Raw genomic sequence first — 16,261 nt, forward strand, 5'->3', positions numbered from 1 at the left:
AAGATGTATCAGTTCCCCTGTAGTGGAGAAGCACAGGAAGGTTACAATGCTCTTGCAATAAAGAAAAAAAGCACCTTTCTTTTAAATTCAAGTTCTAGGACAGAAAACACAGTATAGATCCAGAGAGCTGTGAATTAGGACAAACACAAGGCTAAAAATGATGCCTAAAACTTCAGCAAATTTGTCAAGTGCTTTGATTGAGGTTGAGAATATGAGTCCAAATGGGTATACAGGAAGCAATCATTTTTTCATGAAGAATACGTCCTTTACTGTGCACACAAATTCTTCCTCCAGAAGGCTGTAAATTACAGTATTTATGGAATCTTAATGATCTAAACACAGTTGGAGCCTGAAGGTCAAGGCTGCAAACTGCATCCTAAATTTCTGTTTACAGATGAAGCACAGTATTTATTGCTGTACTGCTTGTGCTGCTATAGTTAAAGGGCTGCCAGCATTTCCATTATAAACCACTATTTCAGGGGTTTATAACTTGCCTATCAATCTTCTGACTGGGATGAAACATGGCATACAAGGTCCTGGTTGTGAGACTGAGTTTTTGGTTTGTTTTCTTTATAAAATGACAAAAAGAATAAGCTTAAAGTTTTACAAGCAAAAAAAAAAAAAAAGTCTATTAGGCTTTTCAAGTATTTCTAGTGTTCTCAGGACACAATTATATCTTCAGAATACAAAACATATTCACATAACTTCATCAATTAACAGAAGGACTTTCAATCCCTAAAAAATGAAAAATAATCTAAACAAGACTTAGATGCTTTTTATTTTTTAATTAAGCAAACGTTCTTCAGATTTTAAATGGCAGCAAAGGACATCAGCACCCTAACAGTGTCCTTGGTTCTGTTTATCTGTGTAGATTTGCCATTAAAAGTAACAATTACACACCTTGGCACTGAACAAAGGTTGCATTCTTTTTAAATGAACATCTAAATGATGACACACAAGGTGTCCTTTGCTGTTGTATATTCCAGATGATGTCAGGTAAATTTATTCAGAGTAAAGCCAAAGCCAATGTTTCCTCCTAGTCTTTGAAATCCTGCACTGTTAAATCGTGTATCAAATTTAATTAAATTGGAGGGCAGCAAGTACAACATTTTCACTTCCACAGTGTCTACTTTGCCAGTGTGAAAATACTTTTGCTCTGTACTAAAGTACTGTGGAAAGCAGTGAAAAATTTGTTACTTTATGTTTGCATATCTAGTAATTACATTTTGGTAAATAAACTTAATAATGCAAGTGCTGCAAGAACTGAAATATTAGAAGATGTCAAAAACCCTCTCCTTATAATCTTAAATTTTGACATAATTTATTTTTACAAATAAAGAGCTGGGCCAGATTCAAAAATGTTGAATGTTGCTGTTGCAATGCAACACATAAATATTACATTACTATTAAACAGGTTTTTGGCTCCTTTGCAACACCATACCAGTTCAGACAAGACAGACAGCACTGCTAAACCTGGAATATTAGACTTTATCTAATCCCATTTTGGCTTATTTCTTTATGTTACAAATCCAGTCACAGCAGGAAGGAAGTAAATTAGCCTCTCCCCAAATATAATTATTCTATTTTCGTTATTAGAGCTGTAGGGCTTTTATTCACTGACACTTTTGAGCTCCCCATAACTACCTTGCTTTTTTTCCCCTTTGCTTCTGTTAAAAGATGACTGCATTTGTTTTGTACCATTGCTAATAACTGGAAGAATCCCTCCTGTGGCTGGAGCTTTCTGCTTTCCTTCCTCACCTCTACCACTTGTCTCTTTGATGTTCACTTTTACACATTCACTTGCACGAGACACTGGGTAATTTTTCCCATCAACTGAAATCAAAGTGCAGTTTTGCTGCTTTAGATGGTTCTGGTAAGAGATAGAGACCTGCAGACTTCTTAGAAAGTAAAAGATGGGATGACTACGACATCTTAAAACCAACCTGGGTAGTGCAGCTGAATACATATCAGAGAGCAATTCCAAGCAGAGACGAGATGTTATGAGCAGTAACTGACTCAGGCCTCCTCATTAACTGGGATGTACTGCCTTTAACTCGCTGAAATGCGTCCAAGAACGCTGCTATATAATTAAATATGTTAAATAATGCTACACAGTATCTTGTATAATTCTGAATCTTCAATGAACTGTACAAAGTTTTAAATAAAATATAGGTGGAGCTTGTCAAGCAGTATTAGACTTCAAAATATTTTCTCCTTCTGAAAGCTTCCTGTACCATCTGACACACGTTTCTGCCACGCTGCCTGGGCTGCCATCACACCATACGTCTTGTTAGCAGCAATGTCATGACAGAAGTGCTACACTGCTGCATTCTAATGACCCCTTGAGTTGTAGTGAATTAATGTTTTCTGCAGAAAGGACGTGATAGGAAAAATATAGCTTTAATTCTGGGTACTCACTGACGTCTTCTTTTAAAAGACAGCTCTGCGAACCAAGCAGCGGTGAACACCATTTTAGCCCAGCTGCAGAGCGTGTGGAACACCGTGTACCGTACCTGTAAAGTCCTGGAGGAGCTTGCTGAAGCAGGAAGCTTTTCTCCAAGCCCTGCAGCACATCATTGAGCATCCTGACTCTGACGGGGGCTCGCTCCTGGGGGTCATTGGCCGGGCGCATCTCGTCCGACTGGAACAGCTCTGCCGTGTCCCTGAGCCGCGACGCCACCGCCAGCAGCTGAGGGACGCCTGCTTCATCACCTGGCAGCAGGGACAGCAAGACAGTCACCACTGATTCACACAACACTTATTACTCTTGCTTCCAAGTCAAAATTAATAGTCCAATTAAAGTCTGAGCCTCTCCTTCCCCTGTGAGCAGCACGAAGGGGTCAAGGGAAGCCATAGATCACTCCGTGTAACCTCTGATCTGCTCTTCAAAGATCAATTTGGGCTCTGATGCTTTAAGATCTAATAAGCTGTGAGGAATGATTTTTGGGGTACAGCTTAAAATCTAGCATTGGAAAAACAGACATGCAGGAAGCAATGGTTATAAATCAAGAGCTACAACATTTCCTTCTGAGACTGAATTTATTCAATGCCATTTGATGCTGTTGCTCTTAAGCCTGAAAGCTTGTGCTTGGATTCCATAATGACTGCTATATAGAATATTTTAATATGCACAGTTTAATTGAATTTGATTCAACATTTTAGAATCTTAGAGGTTAACAGCAATTGTAGAGGGTTATGTGAAATTGCTCCTCTTAATCACTTAAGTCATATGCCAATGAGCCAACTTTAATTGATATCCTAATGCATATTCTAATCCAGTCAATATTTTCAAAACTTTTTAACTTGGAGTGTTAACTATTGCTTTGTTAGCAACCCCACTCAGACAGCAAAAGAATAAAAGCCTGCATCACCTAGGAGCACACCACAATTTCAGTATTTCTCTGTTCATAGTCCAGAAAGAGAAATGTGAATTTGAGCACTGTGAATGCGCAGCCTCCTCCCACCTGCAGTGCAGGTGAAGAGTGTGGCTCCTTTCCCAGTGTGTGCATGGACTGCCTTCATCTTTACAAGCACAGGGAGAGAGAAAGCAGAGCCTGAACCTGATAGAAAGTCAAAAGCAGTATCAGTCAGCACAAACATTTCCAGGATGCAGAAATTATCTTTAAGGCCAAGATTCGCTTCACCTATTGACAAGAAATCCAACTATGCTTAGATCTTTCATATAATGCCTTAATCAACACAAACCATGCAGCTCTAGGAGCTGTCCCATCTCTACCTGAATGTGCAAACCTCAGGGAGTTCTGTGCCTTAGTGACTGAGATAATTAAGCCAAGAAAGTGGTTCAGGACTCAAGTTCAATGAATTCTCAACTTCCTTGTCTAAGATACACACAGAAAAATCACAAATAGTAATTGGGGAACATTGACATGGTTTAACCTTAGCTGGCAAGTACTATGCAGCTGCTCACTCACACCCACTGGCCTCCCTGATGGAATGGGGAGAGAATCAAAAAGTTAAAACCAATGGGCTGAAATTAGAACAGTTTGATAATTGATATATAATGATGATGATTATAATAACAACAGTAATAATATAGCATCAAAAAGAGAGGAAACCAAAAGAGAGACATAAAACCCAACACAGACAAGTGATGAGCAATTGTATTGGGCTGACCACGTTCAGCCTGGCCCCAGCATCAATCAGCCTCCTTGGACACCTCAGCTTAAACTGAGCCTGATTTCTCTGGTATGAAATACCCCTGTGGCCAGTTCAGGTCAGCTGTCCTGGCCATGCTCCCTCCCAGCTTCCTCTAACTCCTCTCTGGGAAAATACGGGAAACTGGAAAATCCTCAGGGTAAGCACTACTGAACAACAGAAACATCAGTGAGTTACCAATCTTCATCTCATCCTAAAGCCACAACACAGTACCAGCTACTAGGAAGAAAAATTACTCTAGTTAAAATCAGGACAAACACCAACCCATTCCTCATATTATTCATGGTTGGAGTCTGAAAGGCGAGCACATAATAGGGATGGAAAAGCCAACAGGTATAACTAAGAAATCCAAGGAAATGCCTGAATATAACATATTCGCTCTCTCATATAGAAAAAGAGACTGGCTATTGGACACATTCCAGCAAAGTAAAATGAGTTCATAGATCCCATATACTCCTGTCATTCAGCTGACGGGCACATTCCAATCTAGCAAAACATGAAATGATCCGGAATACACGGAGAGACAAGATGCTGGCGTGAGAGAAACTGTCAGATTTCCTGAGAGATCAAGATGAATTTCAGCAATGAACAGAAGCTCCCTGGGGGAACAGGAGTGAGAGAAGATGGTTTATGTCTGCCCTGGTCTGGGACAAGGTTCCTTTGCTAATGACACCTGACTAATCCACCTTTCCCTAAGCAGAATGGATAACAGGTGTGCTGGCATCTTGATATAAAGGGTTGGAAACTCTCTGAGTCTGAAGTAATTGAAATTCTGATCAAGTTAGGTTGATGCCTCATAAAAATATTCTTCAAGCATATAAGCTTGCTACATTTAAGGTATTTGCAAAATATCATTATCCTTAATTTCCAAATCTTTGGCAAACATCCTGTGCAGCTGAAGAACTTCCCATTCCCATGTATGTAATGCAGGCACCGTGCACACATTACCCTGGGACTTGTGTCCATATGGAAATGTTTAAATCCACCCTGTAAGAAAGAATCCTTTGGTTTCAGCAAAGCACTTTGTATTCCAAGTAACATAAAACTTATTATTCTGAATCTTATATAAACAATTGCAAATGTCAGCTTTGCCTTTTCATTAGGGAAAGTGAGATACAGGGAAAATCCATCTTTCTGTATTTGGAAATGAAGCCAACCAGACCACCCTTTAAACACAAAAATCCTGTAAATGCTCTCACCTGTTCTCCACAGCCCTTAAACCAACTCTTTGTTTTACACTCTAAACCAGCACTTGTTAGAAAACACACCCAGGCCCTTTTTCAGTGCTTCAGTACAAAAGCTGCAAGGATGGGCAGTGTTACCTCAGCCAGCCAAGGCCAGAACAGGCATCACCACACTCTGAACTGCACCACCAAGGGAAACTGATTTATGCTTTTCTCAGGCTGAGAAGATGGGAATGGAAGGGCAAATGATTCTTCAAGAAAACCCTGCATTAACTAATAATGTCTTAAGCACCTTGTGATGCTTTTACAGAGAAAAATCAAGCACAACTATTACCTTGTTTAAGAGAAAACAATGCCACATTATTTTATTTTGTATTCTTTGTCCTTTTGTCTCCAATGTGAATCATGATGAATCATCCAAGCTAGTTGTTTAGTTGCTACAAAAATAAAATTGCAAACACAGTACAGTGACTCAAGAGCATGTGCACCCTTGATCAGGGAATTACACTGTTGAATTTCATTGCATTTGCTAAATGCAACTGGATCCTATTCAGAAACAAGTTACACCAAACAGATATTTTTACAGACACTGAATACAATAGCCTTTCCCCTGTAACTGATTGCTCTTATGAAAAGCACAGCTAGAGGTTGAACAGTTTTAAATTCTGTTTGTGCCCTCTGTTATGAAAATACTTGCCTGTGAGTACTTATAGGAAATGGAGCACAGATAAATCAGCATTTTAAGGCATGATGCTTGTTTACCATATATGTGAACATGTGTTTGCATGTAAGAGAGAAGGGAAATTGCTTCAGGTTTTGATTAGCTTGCAAATTCTGATTCAGCTATCATGTGCTGTATTCACTAGGAAAATTCTTCATGCTCTGTAAAATAGGATAACAGACCAGGCAGTAGAAAATCTGAATGGGAAAGCTTTGTAAGAAGCACCCTAAAGGGGCAGAACCACAAATCCACAGACATCCACAGTGCAAAGGATATGCTGCCATCAGCTTCAGTTTTGCTGCCATGACTGCTGTAGCCCAAGTAAACTCATCTGGTGCTGCTCCAGGCCTTTTTGCAAAGAAGTTGTGTTAAAGAGGAATGTTGTGACATTTTACTGTGTGCATGTCAATAGAGGAGCCTGGAGAAGGGCAGGCTCCAGGGAGACTTCATGGTGCTCTGTTAATACTGAAAGAGGGATTTGTAAGAAAATTTGGGATAAACTTTTGAAATAGGACAAGGGGTAAGGGTTTTAAACCAAAATATTAGATTTAGGCTAGGTGTAAGGAAGAGATTTTTTACAATGAGGATGGTGGAACACTGGGGTGCCCATCCTGGAAACATTCAGTGCCAGCTTGGATGAGGCTCTGAGCATCTTGATCTACTGGAAGATCTCCCTGCTCACTGCACTGGACTAGGTGACCTTAAAAAGGGCCCTTCCAACCCAAACCATTCTATGATACTATGAAGTTACCAATGACTTTGTACAGAACTGCAGAAACTTAAGGCCTTCTAACACAGAATAGATGCTCATCCTTACCCTTCAGAACTAAATGTTTATCCATAGAAAATGCCTTTTTCCATGACTGTCTTTTAAAGGCTGGAAAAAGGTACTAATACGTAATAACCCTGAATGGATACTGAAGACAAGATGCCAGTGTGTCATGACAAAAGAGATTTTTCTCTCTTAGATACAGATTTGTTGCATTTTTCACCTCTGCTGCAGTCAAGAATAAAGGGTAGGAACAGTGAAGAGTGGAATTTTCTCAACATTACAGACAGGAGGAGAGAGTAATTCTGAAAAGCACCCAAAATGATCAGAGAAATACAGTCAAGCAGGTAAAATGATGCCAAGCTGAAGAGCAGCAGATAGCTGTAGGTAATGAGCATACAGCCATCAAGTAAATGAGAGAGATAGGTTTCTCTATTGATTTTTTCTAAGAACAGAGAGTTTAGGCTGATGTTTTGAAATGTATGGGTAGAGACAGGGCTGTGGAAAGTCAAGCAGACTTCCCTGGGAATGACTTATTGTAAACCAGATTATTTTAAACTTCTGCTAGTGCTGCCTAGTATTATCACCCCAAGTACTTCAGCTGCAGTAGCATCTGTAAAACATCCATTCTGGGAGAAGAAAGGGCCTAACTGATAAGAAGCCACACACAGCTGACACTGAGTCAGCAAAAGAGCTTTAAATCAAAGCTCTTGCACTTCTGGAAAACCAGAAAATCTCATCCACCCTCAATTTGTCTTCACGAGGCTCTCCCTCTCAGCCAGTGGCTGTGTTCAAGGAATTGGCTGAACCAGATCCCAGAGGCACAAAATTAAGCCTAATGAACAATTATTTTACGTGTCAAGCAGATTTACCTTCAGCTTTTCTACATTTACAGTTTGCATTGAGTTGGAGAAGGAAACAACTTACTAAGACATTCCAACTTTGAACTGGAAAGTTTGTTCAACAACAAAATCTTTTGAAGAATGAATAAACCCATAAGCCACATAAAAAACCTACAACTTCTCATTTAAGTAACTGAAAAAGGACCATTGTCTTAATGTTTTCCAAAATGAACATAAACTGTTCTTTTATACAAGTCAGAGACAGACAAGACATGAAAGCCATGAGAAAAAACATTAAACAAAACTCCAAAGTGAGCAGCTGGGAGAAAATTTATCCTGCTGGCCCTACAGCCTAGGAAATAATTTTCGCTCCCCTGAAGTGGTAGAGATAAATGATCTAACTGAAGTTGAGGGAAAAAAAGTCAGTTTAAATCAACGTTTCCTGTTACTCAAAATAAAGAAAAAGGAAGAACAATAGAAGATATCTCATGTTCAGTTGAAGGAACACCAGCTGAGCCACACTTCATTTGATGATCATCCCCTGCTGTGTTTAGGCTGAACTAAACCAATGTTTATGGGGCACAACAGAGTTAAAATTACTTGTCTTTTTAGATGCTCACTGGTTCCAGACCAATACTTGCCTCCTGACTCCTACATCTTCACAATGATGGATGGTAAAGATTAAAGCAAAGGTATCGTACTTCTATGAGTATGTGTTATACAAAAGTGGTGCTTTACAGTGTAGGGAGTGAATGAAATGCAGGGGTAGCACCTGAAGACTGCAAAAAGTTTTTACATTTGAGATATGATCTCGCAATCTGCTGAAGGATATGTGAAGTTTGGGTGTGATTTCATATAAATGACTTGTCTATTTAACAGATCAACTTGAGAGTTTCATAAACCTATAAACAGAAATATTTTTCAAAGGTCTTAGGACACTGCAGGTAACCTGTATTGCTTAATTGACAAAGTAACATCAGAAGAAATCTAAAAACTGTGTGGCTTTCTTTAGCACCAAATCTGGGTTTTATTCAGCATTCTATAATGGCCCTATTTAACTAGTAAAATCACTGGCTATTATTCAAGTATTGAAAATATGTATCAGGGATTAGATGATGCCTTTCCCCCCCTGTAATAATGGAGAACAATATTCCTCTAATGAAAATTACCTTTCAGACTGTTCTGAACTTCTAACGCGATGTCGAGGGCATTAAACGGCAAAACTGGAGCAGTGGCAATTTGCAAAGTCACTTGTCCTGTTAGCTGAAAAATACAAAAAGACCCAAAACCCAGTCAAATTATTTCCAGCAGATTTAATAGCAAGCACTTCTTCTGGAATAGCACGTTTTTTCATTACATTGCATTTTCAGGGAAATAAGTACAAATTTATGAAAAGGAATATGACCAGGACCATTGCTTTTCTGTACATCACTACAAAATGTTCAGAGAATACAATTTATGACCAACACAACAATTCTGTGCAGTGTGTCTTCTCTGGGCTCAGAATGTTGCACGATTCTCTGGAGGACATTTTTGCTTTGTTTTCAAATAAAATATCTCAATATTCTAAACATGGGAATGAAGTGTACAGTTTTACTTAGTTCTCCGGTCTCAGCTATTGAATTTTGAGAGTTTTCACAACGAAAATAAAGAATCACAGACATTAATGATGAGAGGATCAAGCCTAGGGCTAAATGCAAGCTGGCCTGAGAAGCCACTGCCTTTAGAAGTGTTATGTGACAACTCGATGCACGCAGATGTACAACTCCCAGGCTGGACAGAACACTGCTTTCTCTCAGGAACTCAGGGAAAGAAATTCCCCAAAGAGAGCTCTCAGCCCACTCCAGACTAGATGTCAGCACCTGTCACAAAAACTCAATGGCATGAATGCTTCTTTTTCAACAGCTCCCAGATAAGGCAGGGGCTGAGAGGCCTGAGAGCTTTTTGCTGTTTACAGAAGGTCAGTTCCCCAGCTCAAGGCTTAGACATGCTACAGGGGCTGTGTATAGAAATACATCTTTCTGCTGAACTACACCTAGCTGTGATTAAACAGAGGATTTCAGTCTCCAGGCTGCCAAGTCCATCACTGTTCGTGGGAGTTATAAAAACACACTGACAAAAACATGCAAGAAACTTTCATCCATCTTCTTCATATATTGATATTGCAAAAAGGGAAAAAATACCTGTAAGGCTGTTCTCTAAAAATGGAATGATGGCTGCAGGTGATGGTGACCATGCTGATAAAAATGTGGACTGAATAGAATCATATTGTACAATTCCTCCCAAGGTATTGGGGGAGCAAGAATAATATCTATCCTTCAAAAGCAATATGATAGTTTCTGTGCCAAAAGTAGCATTTTAATTTTACAATAGAAAGTAGCTGGAAAAGACAACAAGCCTCAGTAATATTAAAAACAATAGTACAGCAATTGAAAAGGAAAACCATCTCCCAGGAAAGTGGATGAAAGCAGGGTAATATCAGAAATACAAGTTTCCTGGAGAAAGATTAATAGAACCTCACATTTCTCAGAAAGCACAGAAGAAATGACCTGGCCACAGACTGGTTTGGGTACAGAGACTGAGGGAATCTGGTGTGTATCAGACTGCAGCCCACATCTGAGCACAGATGGGAAGCTATGGACATTTACCTCCACAGAAAACAATATCACAGAAGGCATGAAGGTAAAAAACCCTGCCTTATATAGAGAGAGAAAATGTAGAGAGGAATAATGTTATGTGTCAGGCCATTATCAGGAAAAACAAAGAACTAAGAGTGAACTCGAAGATAAAAAATACTATGTCTGGACAGCTGTGTAAAAGTATTACACAGTAACTTCTTATGAAGAAACTTTTCAGATCCTCAGGCCATCAATGCTCAAAGGCCATTACATTATCTATTAGTAATTATACACAAAAATTGCCTGGAAAGCACTAAAAAGAAAGCACTAAAAAAGCACTCAGAGATATCACAGAGGTATTATGGAAAGACAAAAAATGAAAATGTTAGGGCAGACTAAAACCTGTACAAGACTGCACCTATACCAGGTCCATATAATCCAGCCAGAAGCAACTGTAAAAAATCTGGTTCTAAATATCCAAATGACACAAAAAATCCTTCCATGTCCTGCATGGAACTCTTGCAAGAGATACTGGCCAGAACATGAGCACCCTGTGAGCTGCTACAGATAAGTAACTGTGACACTGAAATAACATCCTAATAAAAACCAGGTATTCTACCTGGACCCACTGAACCCCAGGACAGCACTACAGAACATTTAAATTCTTCCTTGACAGCCCATTTCTGCTAAAACTTTCACTAAATGGTAATAAAAATACATATCCATAGGTATTGTAGGAAGTGACATCAGCAGTTGTAATGTTGTTGCTGATACTTTACAATCTGCTACCACAATTTTTAAGAACACAAAAGCAAGGGAAAAATGCTTCTTTTGTGAAGCAGGAAAGTGTCATTTAACGAGGACAATACCCTAGTAAGCAACTTTCCTTTATATCATTATCTCCTGCAGAATCTGCCTTCATTTAATGAATTCTTGCCTTATTTCTGTTTCTTCCAAGGAATTTTAGTTTGCTTTCCACTACAGCAGACCAAATCTGTTTTCTTTTTCCTACTTAAATAAAGTGATACCATCCAAATCTTATGACTGACTGAAGCACTTTTAGAAATTTTACAGTCTCTGTGTAGCACTGCAGACATCTGTGTGTTAGCAAACAGGTACCAGTGGTGTTTATTAAATCACGTACTTCGTGGGCTAATCTGGAAGGAATCAATCATGTAAAGGAAAGCTCAGAGCATTGATTTGAACAGAGTAAGTAATAATGCTGCAGGAGCATATATCAAACCCACATAAAGCAGCAAGACAGAAAAGGCTACTGATTTCTTATTTATAGTCTTATTTTTGGATATACCATTCCCCCGAGCGCAACACTGAATATACATGGAAAATAAAGACAAGCTTTGGCCCCCTTTTCCCAGGTGAAAAATGCATCAGACTGACTACTGAATTATTAAATGCAAGAATAATTTAGCTAAGAGTAAAGACAACAATTTTCTCATGCAGTAAAAAGCTAAAGGAGCATGATTGATTCTATTCCCATACTGAAGTGGTTAAAACACTAATGACAACTTCTCAAACAGCATTTATACATAATACACGTACAATACACAATAAGTGATGTAACATTTATACAATTATCAAGTCTAAGAAAAGATCTTAAGAGTTCAAATGCTAATTAATCCCATAATGATTTTCTTTCTATTTTAAAAAGGAAAAATAATGACTAACAATGCAGTCAGCTGTGAGAAAGGTGTTTTTCAGTAAATGAAAATTTATTTGATGAACTTCCAATTACTTAAAAAATAAGTACTAATATAAAATGTAACAATAATTGTAGAGTTGTACTTGTTTGTTCTCTATGGGAGTGGGGAGGCAGAGGTTGCCCAGAGAAGCTGTGGCTGCCCCTGGATCTCTGGAAATATCCAAGGCCAGGTTGGACAGGGCTTGGAGCCACCTGGGACAGTGGAAGGTGTCCCTGCCCATGGCAAAGCTCAAAGATGAGTTTTAAGGTCCCTTCCAACTCAAACCATTCTGTAACTGAATGCATACTGCAAAACAAATCTGAATATTTAAAATAGCTTTATAGCAAAGTAACATTATTTCAAGGTCTTTTACATAAAGGCATAAACATCTTTGTAGGAAGGAAATAATTGCTGTCCCTGCTTTTACTTCTCTGACACTATGTAGGACCCAAAAGATAAAAGGAAAAATCACTAACTTAAAAAAAATGCTGGTGTTAAAGATGATTCATTATCATGTGACATTTCCAAGTGACATTGTAGGCTTTTTCTCTTCCAGAGTTTTACAAACTATTCCTTCAGGAACTATGCATTCTTGCAATTCTACCTATCTATGAACCTAATTTGACTATAAAATCCAATTTTCAGGAACATCAGATGGATCCACAACACTTTCTAAAAGACTGTGACATAAAAAAAATACCTGGATTAAATGCACACAATATGTTCCTCTATATAAATTATAAACATACATTACCAGTTTAGCTGTTTTACAATGCAAATACGGAAATGAAATAAAGTGGAGTTCGGGGGGATTCATCACAGGTTGGGGTTTTTTGTATGTCACAGCTGTTTTCTCAAGGAGTTAAACCCAGTGTTCAAAACACAACTTTCTTCCTCAAACATCCAAGCTGCCTACTAGCAGCATAAAGGATATCTCCTGCCACCCAAATTTAATTTTTTTTAAAAAATATTAATACTTTAAGCCCAGGCTAGATAAATGTGAAGGGCTCCACAGAGTCTCTGTTACACAATTCAGTTTTGCTTTGGGGGCATGCTGCTCCTGAGCCTGCCTTGCAGGGACATGCCTCAGGTGCTGGCTGGTTTTTCTGACAAGGCAGGCACAGCCACCCATCCTCCATTCTGCCACAGAGGAATAAAATTAAAGCATATTTAAAGTATATATAAAGCATATAATTAAAGCATTAGTGGATATGAAGATATGAAAATATTATGCGTGAGAGAGATCAATCTGCTAGAATAAACACCAGTGTGCAGGAATTTCTTTGACACAGAAGTTTACACACCAATCTTGGGGTTTTTTTTTTTGTTTTTTTGTTCAGTGGAATTTGAAACTGTGCCACACCAACCTCAGTGGGTGGAAGTGCTGAGCCTTTAGGACATTTTTAGTTACATTAGGAGTGTAAAAATCTAAACAGACATCTCAGATCTCTTCATATGCCAGGTTACAAACAACATAACTTAAAAAATCAGGTAAACTGCCATTGTTTATCCTTCTGTAAACAATGTCTTCAGCAGTGCTGTACTCCAGTTTTACCTGCTGGAAACAATTAGGCTCAGATACTTGAAACCTGAGTTGTGCAGCACCAACTCCTCTGCATTTCAAGCCTTATGCCTCTGCAACACGCTTTTTAAATTTTATTCTATGCATGTTAGCCACACTTTACTGACATCTGTGCACTTCCAGAGGAAAGCAGCACACACGTAGAAGCTTACCCACCCAAACCATGACAAACCATGTGAGAGGAGAGGCAATGTGACCTGGTAGCGTGGTAAATCTGTGCAGATTCTCAGCTACAAACTCAACATTACCCATCCCTAAGCCTGCCTGCTACAAACCCAAACAATCCTTGGGAATCCAGCTCTGAGCATCACCTTCCTCTGATACCAGCAGTATTTTTTTCAACTCACATTTGCCCTCACACCTGGCACCTCTCCCTTCATACATCACCCCTGGGATTCATGGATGGGGAAGGAACATGGCAGAATTCTGTGCTGTTAGAGGAATCAGTGACACTGTGTTGAAAATAACAAGTTTTTTCCTCTTGTTCCTTCCTTAAGGTGAGAGGAAAGGTTTAACTTTGGTGACTGGCTGTTGCACTGTTTAATCTCAGGTGTTCATCTTTTGCATCAAGGGTCTCTCTTCCCACTCACACTGAGGAGCAGAGTGACCTGCTGAGATCTTCTGACATTAAACCAACTATAAACAACAGCTTCAGCCTCCACACCCATGTAAATAAGGAATGAATATCTGCATATATTAAGATCCCCTCTCAGAAACACAGTATTAGTAATCTCAAATGTTAAACCAATCAGCCTTCCCCACCTTCTCCCCCCTGCAAAATCGAAGAAATATTTTTATTAATACAGGCAAATTTCATGAATATACTGCTTCTGGTTCCCCCTATCCACTCAACTTCCTTAATTAAACATGAGAAATTGAGTCTATTTAAATGAAATCTCTGATTCGCTGGCAATAAAAATTTCAGCACCTAGTGTTACCAGACGAATGGCAGCAGTCGTGAGACTCATGATAAATTAATGAGCATTTTTAATAGTGGGATCTTAATTTACTGTGGAAAAATTTCCTGCAAAATCAGTCTACACAGCAGGGGTTTTTTTTTTATATTCATCACCTTTCAAAAAAATTAACTGATTCACACAAGAAAAATCAGAGGCAGGAACATGAGAAAACAACCAGTTCTTTGAGCCTCTATGTCTCTGAAAACCACATTCCCATGGTTAGGCAGAGAAACAGAAATCTGCCCATAAACATGTTCATTTTGCACTGAAGCTGTCAAACTTCAAAAATTCAGATTTCTTAAATATTCAATAACACCACGTGTTTGTTGTTTGTTTTGGGTTTTTTTTTTCCCTTATTGAAATCTACCTTGGCACAAGGGGATGTATTCACACCTCAGATCAAATGGTATTTTGGGTATCACACACTGAATGGCACATGCTGTATTTTAGGACAGTAGAGGGCTCTCTGAGAAAGGACTATGGAGAGTCTGTGCTACAGGAGGTGAACCAGAGCACAGCAATTCATCAGAAATACCAATTTCTGAACAAGGAAAGGGGGACTTCTTGCAAATATTAAGCATTTCATTTACACGTCCCCCCCCACCTCCAAATAACTTAATATTGTTTTATTTACTCTTAGCACAGAAACTATTGATTAGGAAATAAAAGTGATTGCAAATAAAACATGGACTTTCCCTCTCTCCAGGTATCCTGTGCACAGCAAGCAGCACTTGACTGTTTGCATTAGGGTGGTACACAGCACTAGGAATCCCCAAAATTCCATATTTAGATAGTCCAGGACTGTGGTAGCTTGGGCTGGCTCTGGAATACAGATCTCTATTTACATGATCATACACTATGTTTTCTGCATGATTCATGATGAGGTTCTGAGGCACTGATAAATTAAGGTCAAAAGTATCCTCTTAAGTGAATAATTTGCCTAAGATCTAATTTATTGGCCAATTTAGTAATACACAGCACTTAGAACAATTAAATTACATTTTGTATGGATTTCATTCACAGCTGGGAGTGATCATTGATCCCACTACATTCAGTTTCTTGCACAAAAAGAAACTCGTACTTATCTCTGCTTTGCTTTTTGTGTACTTATAGAAATTACTGCTTTTCAGATTATATGTATAAATATATGGAGTTTGTTGATATTTTTTGTGTATCTAAATGCTTTTATGTGAATTTTCTAATATCATGTGTGATTGATGGGATTGTCCCAGGAGTTGGACTTTGATGATCCTTGTAGATCACTTCCAACTCAGGATTTTATACAATGCTACTAAAATTATTTTAAATTGCATTAATTTATAGTGAGGATTGATTCCCCATGCCCTGGGTTATAACTTCTAGATACTATCCAGAGTTTCTTTCCACTCCTACCTTCTATCCACATCCTGCTGCTCCTCACACAGTCAGAGCCCGGCCCATTTTTGGCAGTTCTCAGGCTCTTGTTTCTGCAGGGGCAGAGAACAGGGATGCTAAACTCCTTTCCAAGATAATGCCTTTATTGAGTTAGGCTTGGCACTGTGCACATGAACCTGAGCTCAACCCAGTTTGTTTGGAGCTGAGGCAGAGCCACTTTCTGTCTGCACAGGCTGCTGCTTACACAGCAAGCCATGGAGTCAACTGTGGAGCACATAAACGTAAGCAGCAATAATCTCAAAATGATGATTTTCTAATCTATTTAATATTTATGCA

At 38.8% G+C, this 16,261-nt stretch overlaps 1 protein-coding gene across 8 annotated transcripts in view; it reads right to left on the minus strand.

Moving 5' to 3' along the window:
• The window catches only part of NAALADL2 (N-acetylated alpha-linked acidic dipeptidase like 2), a 399,226-nt gene that overhangs the window by 20,799 nt on the left and 362,166 nt on the right, over positions 1 to 16,261 (minus strand). For 7 of the 8 annotated variants that reach the window (XM_074547421.1, XM_074547422.1, XM_026792086.2 and 4 more), the window contains 2 exons: positions 8,862 to 8,955; positions 2,514 to 2,712 (listed from right to left, as the gene is read on the minus strand). In XM_074547421.1, coding sequence (XP_074403522.1) covers positions 2,514 to 2,712; positions 8,862 to 8,955 — 293 coding nt within the window. The remainder of the gene's footprint in view (positions 1 to 2,513; positions 2,713 to 8,861; positions 8,956 to 16,261) is intronic. The other variant, XM_074547420.1, reaches the window with a different exon arrangement.

The sequence above is a fragment of the Zonotrichia albicollis genome, chromosome 9 (assembly GCF_047830755.1).
Source record: "Zonotrichia albicollis isolate bZonAlb1 chromosome 9, bZonAlb1.hap1, whole genome shotgun sequence".
Taxonomy (NCBI): Eukaryota; Metazoa; Chordata; class Aves; order Passeriformes; family Passerellidae; genus Zonotrichia; species Zonotrichia albicollis.